At 45.5% G+C, this 18,317-nt stretch overlaps 1 protein-coding gene across 1 annotated transcript in view; it reads left to right on the top strand.

The window, feature by feature from the left end:
* LOC135394848 (neuroendocrine convertase 1-like) overlaps nt 1-14,806 on the top strand; it is a 30,625-nt gene extending 15,819 nt beyond the window's left edge. The window contains exons 2-14 of the mRNA XM_064625877.1: nt 5,037-5,141; nt 5,207-5,341; nt 6,355-6,463; nt 6,553-6,590; nt 6,839-6,915; nt 7,037-7,125; nt 7,696-8,081; nt 8,653-8,753; nt 8,821-9,045; nt 9,593-9,759; nt 11,970-12,103; nt 12,166-12,312; nt 12,966-14,806. Coding sequence (XP_064481947.1) covers nt 5,037-5,141; nt 5,207-5,341; nt 6,355-6,463; nt 6,553-6,590; nt 6,839-6,915; nt 7,037-7,125; nt 7,696-8,081; nt 8,653-8,753; nt 8,821-9,045; nt 9,593-9,759; nt 11,970-12,103; nt 12,166-12,312; nt 12,966-13,130 — 1,878 coding nt within the window. The 3' untranslated portion in view covers nt 13,131-14,806. The remainder of the gene's footprint in view (nt 1-5,036; nt 5,142-5,206; nt 5,342-6,354; nt 6,464-6,552; nt 6,591-6,838; nt 6,916-7,036; nt 7,126-7,695; nt 8,082-8,652; nt 8,754-8,820; nt 9,046-9,592; nt 9,760-11,969; nt 12,104-12,165; nt 12,313-12,965) is intronic.
* Nucleotides 14,807-18,317: the final 3,511 nt, after the last annotated feature.

Genomic DNA, 18,317 nt, shown 5'->3' with positions numbered 1-18,317 from the left:
TGACGCGACATAAAAGCACCCGGCAACCCAGTACGAATAATTGGTAACTCCGGGAACTTTATCAACAAATTGAAAAATTACGAATAAGTTTTTCGTAACAGAGAGAACGTGTAATTTGCAACATTTTTCCGCTTTTATTTTCTTCCTCTCATTGCACCTGGGAGATAAGCTGTGCACCCCAAATTTTCTGTGGCAAATGTGTACCATAGGCGATCTTCAACATGCAGTACATCAAACTATTTTTCGTTCTGCTTCGTAGCAGTGTACGAGACATTATTATTAGTATCATTAGTATACGCACATCACATACCAACATCAGATCACAACACCAGTATGCCGCAAGATAGCGTCAAATTCACGTTCAATTACGCCCAAACACAACCTCTCTCTTCCCTCCTCTCTCTTTTCTGGTAGACGGGCACGGATCACGTGTTTCTCCCTGTTGACGCATCAGCGGCAATAAATGGAACGGAAAAGAGTGAATCCAGTCCATTTACAAGCCGTCATTTACGATCTCCGTGATAAAAATTTATTGTCAGCTTTCGGACACCAGCAGCAAAGGAAATGCGTAGGGGGGTGGCATTACAGGGAACGTGTTGTCCTTTACTTGTTCTTTCTATTGTTATCGTCCTTAGCTGGTGGATAAGTTAGAACAATGTGCTAGTCTTCGCTCCCGGCGGTCAGCGAATGCGGAGAAGGCATTTTATCATGGAGGCGGGACAGGGCAGGTTCGACTCCTATCTGATACAGATAACGAAGACCTTTCTAGAAGCACTGCACAGTATTTTGAAAGCGGTAACTTTCTTGGGCAAACCACGGTCCATTCGTCGCTTTATAGGGTCACGTGACATCACGCGACAGTTCCACCGTCACGAGATCGTCAGGCTGTGTTTGCGGTACGCTGAAATTGCGTAACCGGTACAGTAACGATGCAAAAACAAATTAAACGACGTCACAAAACGTTAAAAGGCTTCCAATAAAAAAAATTGTAGCATTTACAAAAGAGTGTCTCCAAAAATTTACCGCCAACTATAGACATCCACAATACACAAAGATGCAGTCAATTTATTTCAATTTTCTAATTTGATGCACTCCTTACGTCTTCCAAGCTCTGCCAAAGTTAATCGTGATAAGCAGGACTAATAGACGATATCACAACGTTTTCATTAGAGACAAATCGCGATCAGCACGACGCAGAATTTAAACAGGGTTGCCAATAGTTTATAATACAATGCGAGCAAATAGGAGCAGAAACCAACACATGTACAATTTGGCATTCACATTGCCAATGCCAATCCAAAAGCCAATGCCAATCCGATAACGCACACGCGACTCAGTCCAGCAAGTCCAGCATGGCCAATAGCGCTATGTGTCATTACATTTTTGACGTTTCATGCGGCTGGGGTGCACATTGGTGACTGGGAAAAGTCACAGGTGAAGCGTCGTTTTAGTTCAGATACCACACTCTTAGAAATGAACTGCACCGCATAGCACGCTCCTAGCCAACCATAATTTGGAATGATGTCGTTATCTGCCCTGATTTGTTGAAAACGGGAGGCGTACGCCTTTTTTGTGACAATTATGAACGGCATAAGTGTCACACACACACAAAAAAGGCGTACGCCTCCCGTTTTCAACAAATCGCGGTAGATGACGATATCATTCGAGATAATGGTTGGCTAGGAGCGTGCTGTGCGGTGAAGATCATTTTTAAGAGTGCACGGAAGCACGTTTTAACTTCGCCTTCACTCGCGCTGATAAGATTGTCCACTGTGTTTGCCGCTATGGCGTCTGTCTTGGACGACGTCCCTGAGCAGTAGGAGATTTTCGCCGTAGGAAAAGCGCTCTCGCTAACCTTTTTCCCTGCCACAACGGCACCGGACACACTGTCCGCCATCTTGCTTTCCAACTACTTTTCGGGTGACGGAGACGTACACGAAAGGCTTTCGATAAATCCCGAACGAGTGGGAGCGCGATAGCTTTTCGTACACGAAAGCGTCTCCCATTCAGCCGGAGCATGCGCAGTCGCGACGGTATTGAATCGGATACTTATCGGAAGTGCCAAACGGGACGACTAAAACTCCCTAATATGCCGAGAAATCTACTCCGAAAACTCGGAACCACATACCTGCTTATCACTATAGCCGACATCGCAGTGGGATACTATATAGGCCTATATATACGGCTGAAACGTGGTCCATTCCCGAGAGTCTAGTGACGTCCCTTACATCATGGAAGCCACTCCCGTTGCTGGTCTTATAAGAGTCCGGAAGACAATACATCCTTATACAACGCATGGGATATGGGCTTGCACGCGGTCTGCCTCCGGTTTCCAAACAACTTTATATAATGTTCCCCCGCGTGCATTTTAGCCGTCGCATTAGTGCAAGTATATACTGGTCGTATCTTGTTTGCCTCGAGCGGTTAAGCACATTTTTAGGCACCAGAAATTATGAAAGTTGGGATATTTTTGCGTCAAACACCGGCTGGAAGATTATGAAAAGACCGCGTTCACGAATCAGGAGCCGAGTCTCAAAACTATGTTGCGGAGTGCAGTGTGTGGCAGGCAGTTTATACTTACGCAGTAACCTCTCTATGCGTACAGGTTTTGCGTTTCAATAAGTTTAAATAATAACTCTCGTTTTTTTTTTTTTTTCGTCGCGAGACGACTATGATCAGGAGTTACGCCACAAAGGATTACTTTTGAATTTTGCATTAGATATCGACTTTTATTTGAGTTATGCATTTGACTTCGATTTTGAATTTTGCATTTGAGTTTGTCCTGTCTGCTGCCGTTCTCTCAAGTATAGTGGGAGAAAAACCTGTAGAAACCGGAAACCCTGTCGTGAGTCGCTCTACCATTCTACTAAGGTTAACAGAGCTCTAATTTATTGTCATTTTCGTGAAGTGCACTCGTCCCAAGCGAATGTCGCCTTCACTACATGCTTGCTACACGGCTTAAGTAAGTGTCACTAAACTATGATGGCAATGACGATAGATGAGAATGAAAGGCGGCAAGATTTTTAGGCGTGCATCACAATTCTGTCATAAGGATGTTTTTTCTTTGACCTAGAAACACTTCCAGAAATCTTCTTCCATCTACGTTAAACAAATTGGCCTCCAATATGTGCCACAACAAACATGGCCGCTGCGAGATCGCCAGCCTGTGGAGTTTTGTTACACAACAAAGACAATGTTGGAGACAATGTTACACAGTATACTTAGATCAAATAAGCACGCAGTTGCAAATACTTGTTTAAAAATATTGTGAGTGCCAGGGCTTTTTGCTTTTCGTCAATATTTTTACCTGTACCTCAAAGCCTGCTGTCGAGGCTACGCACTCCATCCGCCGAAGTGAAGTGAAGTGAAGTGGGTTTGGGGAGCTCACTAAACCGTTAGTGCACTTTCTTCGTAGTCTCACGCATTGAAAGTGACACTAAATCACATACACTCTTAAAAATGAACTTCACTGCATAGCACGCTCCTAGCCAACCATCATCTCAAATGATATCGTTATCTGCCCTGATTTGTTCAAAACGGGAGGCGTACGCCTTTTTTGTGACAGTTTTGAACAGCATAAGTGTCACCAAAAAGGCGTACGCCTCCCGTTTTCAACAAATCAGGGCACATAACCATATCTTTCGAGATGATGGTTGGCTAGGAGCGTGCTATGCGGTGAAGTTCATTTTTAAGAGTGTAGGTACCCCGTATAATGACAGGCGTATAAGCTACCATTCACCTGTTGCTCCCTGCATGAATGTGGACCTCTTCAACAACAACAACAAAAAAAAAAACATGAAAAGCAAGGTTACATCATGCGATATAACAAATGTGAAATGCCCATATAAAATTTGTCAGCCGAACTAGCGATTTCCCCCTCCGAGTAAACTTATAAAACGTCGCCCGTGCGATCCAGCTTCGACGGATTCGCCAACCAATAAAGGGGCTGTCCAACTATCTCCGCGCTAGCGGTGCTCTATCACCGCGCACAGCGGAAAGAACACGTTCGGTGGATGCACAACAGAGATGGATACGATGGGTCTTAGCGGATCAAGTTTCCCGCCGAAAGACCCTAGTTTGCGTTGCAGTCCAACTGGGTGATGGATGGTGTAGCGGACCGCGCGCGCGTCTCGCTATACCAGCGCAACTTCGGGTCTATACGGTTCTTGTTGGTCTTGCTGGGTGAACGATTTCGATCGCTGACAACATGAGCGTGCTTCGGTAGTTTTAAATGGTGGATGAAGGTGCAGTTTTTGTTAAGGGAGTTGTGAGTATTTTTGTGAGTGCTATCTCGAGACCCGTGAGGCTTAGGCTAGATGGTGCAACACTATAGATGGGTGAAACGCATAAAATATGAGCTTAAGCACAATGCAGGACAACATATGCGCAATTCTCAAGACTTGCACTTCTCTTTGCCGGTATCCCTAACTTATTTTTTTATTTAGCACGCTCCTACACTGTTAAAACAGAACTTCACCACATAGCACGCTCCTAACGAACCATCATACCGAATGATATCATTCTGCGTCATGATTTCTTCAAAACAGGCGGGAGGCGCCCATCTGGGACAGATTATATTGTCCCAGATAGGCGCCTACCCCCTGTTTTGAACAAATCATGACACAGAATGATATCATTCAGTATGATGGTTGGTTAGGAGCGTGCTATGTGGGGAAGTTCTGTTTTAACAGTGTAGCCAACCATAATCTCGAATGATATCGTTATCTGCCCTGATTTGTTGAAAACGGGAGGCGTACCACATTTTTGTGACACTTACGCTGTTCATAATTGTCACAAAAAGGCGTACGCCTCCCGTTTTCAACAAATCATGGCAGATAATGACATCATTCGAGACGGTGGTTGGCTTGGAGCGTGCTATGCGGTGAAGTTCATTTCTAAGAGTGTACTTTATTGAGTTCTCATAGGGTTTCCGACCTCACCCTGTGATTTATGGCTATTGGAGGAGTGTTTCGATGTACGGAAAAGTGAAATTAGATTTCGTTAATTGATAATCGATCACGACGTTTCTCGTGCAGTTACGAGGATTCCGGGACACGTACCTGATGCGAAAATCGGACCACCCGCGTCGGTCGAAACGAGGGGCCCGGCACATCACCAAACGGCTCGTCGACGACGACAGGGTATTGGTCCATACATTGTACAACCATTGTACGCCGTACTTCAACTGTACGTTTATTGGCCGTAGGTACTGTGGGCGGAGCAACAGGTCGTTCGAAAGCGCGCCAAGAGGGATCACGTTGAAGAGGGTCCTCTATGGATGAGAAACCGTTGGGAGACGTTTCGGTTCAACGATCCACTGTGGACTCATCAGTGGTACATTGTAAGTACGCAATCATAGTGTGTTCTGGTTCACTTCTGTCTTCTATGGTACAATTCTAACGCGCAGCTACACCCTTAAAAAAGAATAAAAGGAAGAGAGAGAGAAAGAGTGATTTTAGTTATTTTGGGGACTATAGTTGTACTCTAAAAACTTAAGGTGGTGGTGGTGATGGCGAAAGGGCTTGCCGTTGTCGGCCTCACGTATGTGGGCAGCGTCACGACTGACGCCCTGGGGAAATACGCGTCCTGGGCCGACTTCTAGGGGAACTGTGCCGACATATGCCTGAAAGCGTCTGAGGAAAACCCAGGGAAAACCCCAGACAGCACAGCCGGCACCGGGATTCGAACCCGGGTACCTCCCAGTCTAAAACTACTCTACTACTTACTCTACTCTAAAAACGTAACTTCACCGCATAGCACGCTCTGCGCCAACCATTGCCACGAATGATAGCGTGATCGCTTCTGATTCGAAGAGAGAGGGGGGCGTACGCCTTATTGTGTCAATTTTGATTAATACGATAATTGACACAAAAAGGCGAACGCCTCTCTCTCTCTCCTCGAATCAGAAGCGATAACCCTACACTCTTAAAAATGAACTTCACCGCATAGCACGCTCCTAGCCACCCATCATCTCGAATGGTATCGTTATCTGCCCTGATTTGTTGAAAACGAGTGACGTACGCCTTTTTTGTGACACTTACGCTGTTCATAACTGTCACAAAAAAAAAACGTACGCCTCCCGCTTTCAACAAATCAGGGCAGATAACGATATCATTCGAGGCGATGGCTGGCTAGGAGCGTGCTATGCGGTGAAGTTCATTTTTAAGAGTGTAGGGCTCCAGTAGTTTCGGGGTCGGCACACTGCTTGTCGCGACGCAGAGTGATGCGTCCAATAGGAAGAAGCGTAGGGCGGGGCTTAAACGTGCCGTTATAGGTTGAACACGACAATATAGAAGCTGTATAATATACTATGTAGAGTGTAGTGCGCAATCTAATCGAGTTTCGACCTCGCAGTTTGACACTCGGAACATGCCCGAGATGCCCGAGATCCACCACCAGGTGACCAAAGTGTGGGACATGGGATACACGGGCAAGGGAGTCGTCATCACTATCATGGACGACGGTAAGCATTCACGATGATATATAAATTGGCCACAGTATGTACACATATCTCTCTATCGCCATACACAACATGTCTATGAATGTGCACAGGTCTTGAGTGGAACCACACGGATATCTTTCCAAACTACGTGAGTATTTAATGAACTGGATATTTGACGTTCTTCCGAATGCATGGTACTATGGCAACCAAAGAGCACGTCACAAATAAACGTTGACATTACGCTTCCTAGAGCTAGCCATTAGTGCTCTATTTGGCTTTGGTAGCCAAGCTGTTTAGATAACGGCGAATAGGATCACACCTGTGCATGCAAAAAAAAAAAAAAAAGAACACCGTTGTCTTCGATAAAGTTTGACCTCGATGGTTACACCTGTACAGGCACCGGAGGCCAGTTACGATTTCAACGATGACGACAATGATCCGTTTCCCAGATATGACCAACTCGACTATAACAAGTAAGATGCCATTCTTTGATTATTCCTACAAAAAACGTTTCGCAATAACCAATAATACTGAAACTCGGGATACTGAAACTTATGTTCTTAACAGAAATGTAAATTTTCCCCTTTTTCTTAGCCATGGAACGCGCTGTGCCGGTGAAATAGCCATGGTTGCCAATAACAACAACTGCGGCGTTGGTGTCGCGTATGACGCCAGAGTTGGCGGTAAGTGGGAACCTTTTTAAAGCCTTTAACAACACTGTGTGACTTTACCGCACAGTTCGTCTTATAGTCGACAAGCGTTTGCAGGTTCTCTTTGAAGGCAAAAAAATAAAAATACTATTATAGAGCTAGGTGGCGCAGCAATGAGGAAACACGTGGATTTTCATTACGGATCTTTGGCAGAACGAGAAAAGCACTATAAGCACAGCGACAACAGACGTCTCAATATTTCATTCCTTTCCATTCAATCCAATCCAATCCAACAGTCTGCTCGCTTTGTATTTCTTTTCCAGCTATTATTGTCCAGGCATTCTACTCATGGACTCAAAAGCGTTTTAATGTACAGTTTTATCAACCCAAGGGGTATCAAATTTAAATGGTGTTCGCCGCCCATGAGTCTCTTAGGTTGTAATACGTCCCAGACAGGACCCCTGACTCTGCACACTACCATCTGAATAAGCCACTTTTTTATCGTAACAACGCACCAAAGCGGCCAGTGTTTAGATTTTTCTCCGCTACATAAGTCGCTGCAAATGGATGATCAGGTCTCGCTCGACCGTTGCACACTTGCAGGTATCCGCATGCTGGACGGCGACGTCGTAGACGCCCTCGAGTCGACTTCTCTCGCTTTCAACGTGGACGGCATCGACATCTTCAGCGCCTCTTGGGGTCCCACGGACGACGGGCGCACAGTTGACGGACCTAAACAGCTTGCCATAGAAGCTTTTGAAAAAGGAGTGACGGAGGGACGCGGTGGAAAAGGAACAATCTATGTGTGGGCTTCGGGCAACGGCGGTGCCAGAGGAGACAACTGCAACTGTGACGGATATGCCAGTTCCCCTTACACTCTATCGGTGTCCAGCGCTAGTCAGCAGGGGCAATTCCCTTACTACGGAGAGAAGTGTGCCTCTACTATGGCAGCTACCTATTCATCGGGGGCATACTCCGACCAGAAAATCGTAAGTGCCGCGTGGACTCTATGTTGACGGGTTATCAACGAGGTATTGTATAATCGCGCTTATACAGATAAGACGTGTTCTTGCGGAAGAACAACCATCCTATAGCTGATATGTATACCGGGCGCGAGAGATGTCTTTGAGGTGCACCCCCTCTCTGGGAACACCTCAGCTCCTCAGAGACTCCGAGTGGTGATGACGTCACTCTATGACGTGGATAGTCCCTGCGAGTAGCACCTCGCTGAGACCGAAGCAGGGGAAGTTTCAGTGAAAAATGGGACCCCGCGGCTGCTCCCCGCGACGATGCTACGTCACGTGGACTTGATTACGTCATGCCAGGAGATCGGGCCGGGCTGCAAGGTCGTGCCACACCGCTTATGGCTGTATGCTTTTGCAAAGCGTTTTTGCAAGTTTAATTGCGCAGTGACATGACACCGTACAGCAACAACAGTGTGCACGGTCGCTCCTGATTGATTGATTGACAGATTCATAAATGTCACTTCTTTGCCCCATTAAGTGCATATGGTGTATGGTATGCTTCGCGGCATTAATATCTTCATCAATTGTCTTACAGGCCACTTCGGACTTGCACAACAAGTGCACGACGGAACATACGGGCACTTCGGCTTCCGCACCGTTAGCCGCAGGAATCATAGCTCTTGTTCTTCAAGCAAAGTAGGTGGTCCACTTTTAAGGATTTAGAAACCATATTAGCCTCATATTAACTACTCATTTGATGCAGTCCACGACTGACATGGAGAGACGTGCAACACCTAGTCGCGTGGACTTCTGACTTCGAGCCTCTAAAGAACAATCGGGGCTGGAAGCGCAACGCCGCTGGTCTACTGTACAACAGCCGGTTTGGCTTCGGACTTATGGACGCCCATGGCATCACGATGGCAGCGCTAAACTGGACAAACGTGTTGCCACAAAGATTACGTACCATTGAGCCTACGAAGAAATACAGGTATGGAGCACACGGAAAATCAAAAAAGTATCCGCAGCGCCACATCACATGCGCAAAAGGGGAAGCAGACGACACGTCTGCTAAGACTGTCGTCTGCACCTTCCCGCCTTTCCAAAAACATTTTCGTTAGAATTGCTTGTTTAGCGACACGTATTGTAAATTACTTTTACGTTCTTGAGTGCTTGAATTATTTCGAATGGTTGAATTAGTCCTTGAGATAATTTCCGAGTGAACTTTGATGGCAGAATCCTGCCGGTGACGCCCTGTAAAGGGTGCTTCACGGCAGTAAGACTCGCATAGAGGCAAAGCCAGCTTTACGGCGTGGTCCAGCATTCACGAACGCGAGTGATCTGGCTTCCCGGCGTGTACAATCGCTGAGCATAAAAATCCTTTGGCATTGCTGGTTTCCTGATAGAGCGTGACAGCTCACGTTGATGAGCATCATGAAATTTATTTCACGCCGTGTCATGTCAGTGATAATAATTCCTCTCAAACAGACCTCACAGTGAAACACTTCGCGGTGAAAATTTCCCGTTGGTCCTTACAGGTTTCCGATTCCAATCTCGTCTGGCAACGAGGTTAATGTGAGTTTCGAAGTGGAGGACGTCCCAGGAAGCCAGCACCACATCGGCTCGTTGGAGCACGTGCAGGTCCACGTCGACATACAATACTCTCGCAGGGGACACCTGGATGCGTACCTCGAATCGCCCTCAGGTTAGTATTAAATGCAGTACCGCGGAAAGCCTAAGCTCGCTCAAGATGGTAAAAGTAGCTACTACACTGATTTTAAAGTTATCAGAGCACAATATGCATTGGCGTTGTGATGTTAGAGCAATCCATCCTATAGGAATATTAATTCCTTTGGGAACTGAATAATTTGCTGGTCCTAACAGCTGGTTAACATCTTTCTTGATAACTTTATCCATAGTTGGTTATGACTGTCCAAATAATATTGTGTTTCGAACTTATATCCGTCGACCCAAGCAGCACAATGTACTGAAAGTCGAGTGCAATAGGGGTGGACGGGTAGGTAAAAGGCCTTGAACAGACTGGTGATACTAAAGAACATTGATAAGACACATACCGTCCACCCCTATTGCACTCGACTTTCAGTACATTGTGCTGCTTGGGGAGTAGTAAGCGACTTACTTCAGAGTCATATTACACACTCTTAGGAATGAACTTCACAGCATAGCACGCTCATAGCCAACCATCATTTCAAATGATATCGTTATCTACCCTGATTTGTTGCAAACGGGAGGCGCACGCCTTTTTTTTTTGTGTGTGTGTGACAATTATGAACAACATAAGTGTCGCAAAAAAGACGTACGCTTCCCGTTTTCAACAAATAAGGGCAGATAACAATATCATTCGTGCTATGCGGCGAAGTTCATTTTTAGGAGTGCGCTCTAGTGATAAGAAACCAGCCGACCTCATCGAAATACACATATCCAAAATGCAAAGCCAAGACGCGTGCGCCGTGAAATCGGTGGTAACTTGAAGTAATTTGAAACTGCAATTTGGGTTAAACATCCAATTTAACGAAATTGTCCTGGGAACCAATAATTGCGTACTAAGCCATCATCCCACGAGTGACGGTGTCATTGGGAACAAAAACGGCCACCCACCGGACAGTTATTAGAGTAACGAGTGCAGGTTACTTCGGCGGAAGAGGCTGATTGGAATTCTGTGCGACGCGCTGGGCGCCGGACTAATGGCCATATCCCAATACACACTTTACGGTTATCATTGCAACGGGCATATTGCCTCACCTCCCACTCTCAGAGTTTAGCGCTAGCGCAGGCGTTGTTTTACCGATATATTTATATATACAGCGATATCCTATATGCAAATTAAACTCCGCGCGGAGGCACGCGGGGACACTATCTTGGTGGGTGTCGCCTACGTGTTATCGCTGGCGTAACGAAATTATGGGACATCCCTCGTTAAGGAAACGACTTGCCATAATTCGGCGGAAAGTACAGATTTAGAAATGTAGCCGGTTCTTAACAGGGAATTGGCAGCTGCTTGATATTTTAACGAGCTTTTTTTTTTTACAAGAAGCTTATAACAAACTCCTTTCCATGCGTATTGTGTGCTCTAATTTTTAGCAATAAAAATTCCAAGCGTGTTTCTTCTGTGTGTACGTGTGTGTGTGTTTGCCACCGTATTAATTAAGATTCAGGGGTGGGCATTGTATCACAATTATCACTGTAATACATTTTTGGATGTATTACGTATTATAATACGCATTTCGAAAAGTATTGGTTTTGTATTATAATATGCCGGGGTGTGCAGTAATAATTTTTTGTATTATAGTATGTACTAATACATGATACTGTACAAAAACACGTATTATAATACCAATACAATAATATTTCTGAAACAGTGTATTACAAGTAATACCGGCAATACATACTTTGGCATATTATAATACTAATACAAACACTTTTTGAAAATGAGTAATATAAAATGTATTACAGTAAAACTATTTTAATACAATGTATTATAATACATGCCCATTCCTGTTAAGATTTAACATGTACGTTCCTTCAATGACATTTAAATTTCTCTCCCCCTTTAGAGCGATAGCTTACTTTTCTCTTTTCTCCAATTTTATTTCCAAATGAAAAAGGAATACAGCTAAAAAAGCTGCTCACGTAGCTTGAAACCAGCGATAAAAGCGATTTGATGAAAAGCCCAGCGATTTGATAAAAGCGACATTGCACACGCTCGTCCTGTAGAGCAAATCAAGTGCTTTCTAGCAGCCTGTACAACCGACTGTGAAGCATTAGTGTTCGAAGTGTCAAATCCTGCCAGACATTTTCGCATTCCCTTAAAATTCGCGATTTTTTTATTTTGCGCAAAACTAATGGCTCGCGAACAATATGGGTCTTAATGAACTGCAACTTCAATTTTCTCAGGGTCCGTGAGTGTGTTGCTCTTTCGCCGTGCCAATGACGTCAGCAAGATGGGCTTCCGCAATTGGACATTCATGACGGTTCATTTCTGGGGAGAGAACCCAACGGGGCTCTGGAAGCTCGTCTTCAGAGACAAGGTAATACGCTGACCAGTTGACGTTAATAGCGGGTGAACTAATTGTAACGTATCGTAACGCAGAGGGGTTCCCGTGACAACGGCAGGATAAACTCGGTATCCTTAATACTCCGCGGCACTAAAGAGCAGCCGCCTGCAGTCGCCGCAGGAGGAGGGAGGCGCCACTATCGGGGTCAGCACCTCGTGCCAAATATCCTCGACTACCAGCCCGTAAGTTTTCTGCTGTTTTCTAACGCTAGCTTGTGGACCTGTTATTGTGTAGTGTCGACAAAGAAAAAGAATACAGTAGAGCAGTTAAAAATAGATGAATGATCCTATGAAGCAAGGCTTGCGCGAATTCAACCTCCCCTTGCTATTTTACTAACCACCAACCAACCAACCAATAGATAAATGCCCCCCCCCCCCCGGGGAGGTCAGAGGGGAGGCTGTGTTGTAACATACACCCGTGAGTGTTCCGACCGTAGTGAAACATATTGAGGTGAATGCATACTTGGAATATATTAACCGAATAGAATTAGTGATACCAATAACCACTGATGATGAAAATGTGATAACGTAATAAGATATACTGGTTACGTTAAAGTTCCTCCCAAAGAAGACTTCGTAGATAAGTCGACATTCCTTCCGTCTCCAGTGCGAAGGAATGGACGCCACTAGCGTCGCCAATGGCTGTTCCCGTGACGTCACGGAAACTACAAGCGATGAAGGAGGGAATGAGCGTGGAGCTGACGCGCGCACCCTAGCGTCACAATACTGTTAATCTTTAACTGTTAAAACTGTTAAAAGTTTTGAAGTAAATAACGAGGTAGAAACTCTCTTTTTAAACGTCTCTTACTGACTACTGACATTGTTCACTTTTCTAGGAATACGAAGCAGAAGACGAAAAGACGGAAGGCCCTCCGCGCTCCAACCATCTAGCGACGACGCCTCCTGAGCGTAACGCCTGGACACGGTTCTGGTCGGACGCTCTGTCAGCGCGGTACATCCTGCCGCAAACCCTTTTAGAACGATCGGAGCTCGCCTTCTAGATGCGACTGTACCGTTTCAACCACCAAATGTTGCCTCTGACTGTAGTAACATCCTGTAAATATCTGGGATAGGGAGGGAAGAAGCGAATGGTGCTTCACTGTCTTCGCATATTGGGAAAACAGTTGATGATATATGCGGTCCTGATTGATTGACTGATTGATTGATTGCAAAAGAAAGATATAGAGATTGAGCCCCGACAAAACTCGGGACAGGCTACTGCAGAGCACGTAAGCACAAGAGGCAGTAGAAAAACAAAACAAATGCAACCCCAAAACGTCAAAGAGACATAAGAAACAAGTGGGGCCCCAACTAATGGATGAGTCCAGTTTATACGAGACTATAGTTGAAAACTCCGTAGACAGAATAGCACTCAACGCACTGCGCAATGTACCCTGTCCTTGGGACAGTAGCCGATGAACATGGAGGCTTCAGAGGGTGTCGAGAATACCATATTATAAATATATATATAAAAAAATACGCAGGTGTCTCACAGCGTTGGTGTGTCCCATTTGTGACACCGCCTACTACGAGCAAAGTGCAGAATTTTATTTACGTCTATAAAGAAATATTGCCGGTTTAGGCGTCGAAATGAAATAGGTTCAACGATGACGACAGACCTAGACCAAAACAATATCACCGGCAATTGAGAAAGTCATTTTTGCGGCTCTGGCGGTGTAGTAGACGGGGATTTTGCCAGCCCCACCGCCTAGAAATTCCATAAAATTTTCTGATACGAATGTATCTTACAGAAATATGCACTGAGGTGTCTAAAGTGATGTTGGACTCCCCACACTCAAATGAAATTCCTACGCAAATCCTTTTAGGTAACGTTTCCTTGAGTATGAGGGGAAGACACGAAGAGACGAACTCAACTTTTTGAGTTCGTTCCTTCGAGTCTCTTGTCTTCGTGTCTCCTCCTCGTACTCAAGGAAATGTCTACAAGTTCATTACACCAGCTTGCTTGCCGCTTATTTATTTGCTCAACGAATCATTTGGTGTAGAAACAACGTTTGTATAAAAGTTAGCGATTTTGTGCGCGCCAGAGTTATAAAATGTTGCATTCGTTCGGAATTCAACTCGCAATTACAGACACGTTCTCGTGGCGTTTTTTTTTTAAATATCACGTGGACGCACTAAAAGGCCTCATTTTGACGTGGTCTTGCATTTTGTTCAGATCAATAAATCACAAGGACACAGAGTATGACGAGAATTACGCATGTGCAATAGGGTACATGTCAAATGAACGCCATTTCAGTTACAAAGCACAATTCACAAATTTAAGATAATCCGTCTTTTCGTGGTCATGATTGAAAAACACTGACCTGCAGGGAACACCGTCTCAAAAACTCTGCAACGCAGAAACTGAAACCAACTGATAATGATGTTCACGAAAGATAAAAAAGAACTGATGTTGATGATGTCGATGGAATTCTCCATTTGGCGTGCATTCTACTAAACCTCCATTGTGATACATTGAATCATGTACAGGAGTGCCGGCTGTGTGTGAAAAGACTTGTATGTAAAGTATGTAAAGGATATGTTTGTGTCACGAACTAATAGCCTGGCTGACGCGTCGTCGCTTATTAAAACGAGTGTTTGTTTCGCTTCAGTGTGAACGGGATGAATGGGATGTATTTATTTGCTCAAACTTCGTTTGTAACAATAAAAGATATGTCAGCAACTTTCATCCGCCCGACAAATTTTTGGGCACGCTTTTCGACATGCATGCATTTCACGACACACATGCAGGAAGCATGACTGGGGACACCGTGGGTGGGGACGGGTAAAACAGAGTGGAATGCCACTGAGGGTTTGATGTGCTTTTCCAGGAAAACATCATCTATACGGCTAGGGAGTGACTTTTTCGGGTTAAACCCGATTCCGCCCGGTTATTCCCCCCCCGAACTGTCCTCCCATCAATTCGGGTTAAACCCGATTTCTCCCTGAATTCCAGTCACTATGAAATCCTCAAGTGACGTTTCCATTGAAGACGAACAAAGGTCGCCACGTGTAACACATGTAAGAACTGGGTCACTTACGTTCCCAGCAATACACCCATGTGTGTCAACACTGTCTATGCCTTCGGGGATTACCCCTGGAAGGTCACGATCCCCCCCAAAAAACAAAGAAAGAGAGACGAACACCCGAAGGCACAATTATCGCCCCATTTCTCCCCGAATCACAGATTTAAAAATAGCGCCCGATTTTTACCCCCCGAATCTGAGAAAGGCATTTAACCCGAAAAAGTCACTCCCTATCTATACCGTTACACCCGTCACTCCGACGCCGCTGCGCAAACACCTGCGCCACCAGCGGTATGGCCGAGTGGGTGACAGCGTCCAATCGTTAGTGGTAGCCAAGGTCCTGTTGAAGACTGCGTGGTGGTTGGTTCAAATCCTATCATCAACTGCGCGACTTTCCATACGTATGCATACAGTTCCCTCTGAAGTCGGCCCAGGACGCATACTAACCCCCCTGTCCCCCACTCCTTCCTGCTGTCCTCTCTCCCTCTGTCCACGTATGTGCTTGTCCACGTATGTCTACTTATGTTCCTCCTTTCTACACTCTCCTTCCCTTTCCCTGCCCTCTTCTTCTCCTCCCGCGCACTCTCTCCACAGCATCTGCAATCATTGTCACGAACAGACTTACACGAAATAGGTCTCGTTTGATCAGAATCCTAACGAATTTTACAGCGTCAGTTTATAGCAGGGTTGGCTACCGGAAACGGAAACGAGAAACGGTAATTACCGAAATTCAACAGGAAACGAAAATGGAAACGGAAACAAAATTGTTTTAGTTTCCACTACCATGCAGAGACCGAAACGGAAACGAAATTCAAAAGTGGTAACGACATCGGAAACCAAATTCGCAGGACGTTTCCCTCAGTGTTTTCGCGTTAATATAAAAATTATATATATCCGCACTATTCTTCCAGTCATCATTCATTCATTCGTTTATTTTCGGGACTTTTTTTCGTGTTGAGCCCACTGCGCAGCAAGATGGACGCGAAAGTTTTGGATGACGTGTTATTCGTGGCGAACTTAACATTAAAGTCTTTAGTGTTTTGTGTGGCTGTCCTTTTGCATCCAATATGTAACTAGAATATCTGACATGAAAAAGCCAAAACCAGACAGTACGAGTTCCGGATGAGAAACAGAAACCAGTACCGAAATTACCTCGGAAACGGAAATGAAATTCTTAAAAAGAAACGGAAACGAAAAGCCGAGTTTTCCAGTTACCGGAAACGGAACCGGAAACAATAATATTTTCGGTAACCAACCCTGGTTTATAGTGGAGACCACGTGGAGACTTTCCCGAGATCGCGTCGTCGTCTTCGGCATTGGCATGTTCGCACAAAACTCTTATCGCGTGTGCGCTCAGCGCTGGGGAGAGGAGGAAAATCCCGCCAGTTTACAACCGCTATCCATGGAAAGTGAGATAAAAACCAAAGTACGTCAGTTTTACAGCGTCAGCTGTGACGTGCAGCTTCCCACAGGGCTCGTGGTGGCTGTGTGCTACTTCTCGCTTCGCGTCGGAACGCATCCGCGACTTTATAAAGTAGTAAATAGTAGTAAATATATCGTGTATGTACTCGCGCCTTACCGCACGCACAAGCTTCTCGTCGTCGGAGACTTGAACGTGGACGTTTCACTGGCCAAGAACCACCACTTTCCTAACCGTGTATTCACACGAGCGACATACTCACGGAATATTCTAGCGGAAGAAAAAGCGCAAATACTGCTTACAGAGCCGAAGTTCCGTCCCGTGTTGTGTTGAGCATTCACACGGTGCGGAACACCGGGAGTGGCGTATTGCGCATTTAGCAGACGACACTTAGCAGACGACGCCGTCAGCGTCTTTCCCTGTCGTCTGCTACGGAATATCTTGTGGCTGTGCAGCAGGATATTCCCCGTGGTTAGCAGCGTACGTGAAGACACGACGCTGGGCGCTCGCGTGACAGCAGAAAGCTATGACGTTTTTCGCATCATCCGCTTCTGGGGAAATGTCGCTCGTGTGAATACACGGTATGATATGTCCGAACAACTGGACCTTATGCTGTGCGCCGACATCCGCCAGTGCACAACTAGACAACTTGGTGTTCCAGAACAGCCCCCTCGTTCAGGACACCACTCACCTCGCCAACCAGTTCAGCGACCACAAATCAATACTCATCACGCGTAAATAAATACCGGGCTCGTAGCGTGTTCGCCTTCTGATCCCGAGATCGCGGGTTCGAACCCAGCCGAGGACGCCAGCAACTTGGTGGCAGGGTACAAGTTGCTTAGACACGCCGTCTTCCGCGAGGTACGTTAAATACGGGGTGCCGTGTGGTGAGCTTTCATCGCACGTTAAAGAACCCTCAGGTGGGCAAAAGCAATCCACAGACCGACCGCTGTGGCGTCGCTCATGATATCAGTTGTCTCGCGACGTAAACCCCTCAATTATTATTATTATTAAATAAATTTGTCTACACACTTTCATCCGTCCTCATTTCACCACACGCACAGCTGACGTTGAATTTCACGTTACACGAATCGTAACCGTCCTTTATTTATTTTTTTCTTCTTTGTCATAACAATCTACTCCTTTTACACCGCCTTCTCATGCCAGGAGATAACGAGGAGCAGCAGCGTCAGCCGGGGTAAACCATAACCGAAGCAGACGACGGAGCAGTATCCCTCAAAGTTCCCATGCTGCTTTGCGCCGCGCACTTGGTGGCGCGCGCATCTTTGTAAAATCGTCTATTCAAGCCACGTCGGGAAAGATCGTAATTGAAAGAAGAAGAAAATGCCCCAGAGCGTGTTTTACTGAACGAAATGTGTGACTCCCGCAAAATAACATTCACTGAAGCTCACTGAAGGGTCGTTAAAATTCGCAGCAATGATTGCGGGAAAAGAAACCACATGGAAACTGCCCCACATGTGCCCCGGTCGCATGGAATTTCAAGACACTCATCACATAAATGGGTCGATGACCTCAACTGGTATTCTAGCTCATCACAATACTATTGGCAAGGGGTTCAGTGGCGCGTTTCCCGTGGCGTTGTTTTTGTGATATTTATTTTTAAAAACTCGCTCCAACTTTTTCTGATCAGTTGGTTCACAGTCGTCTCATGACATATGTATTCACATGTAATTTCGAATTGAAATCTCTCTGAACGTGATTTACACTTTATTGCTAATTTC

This window comes from Ornithodoros turicata, chromosome 5 (genome assembly GCF_037126465.1).
Source record: "Ornithodoros turicata isolate Travis chromosome 5, ASM3712646v1, whole genome shotgun sequence".
In the NCBI taxonomy this organism is placed as follows: Eukaryota; Metazoa; Arthropoda; class Arachnida; order Ixodida; family Argasidae; genus Ornithodoros; species Ornithodoros turicata.
This window is presented reverse-complemented; position numbering and strand designations above follow the sequence as displayed.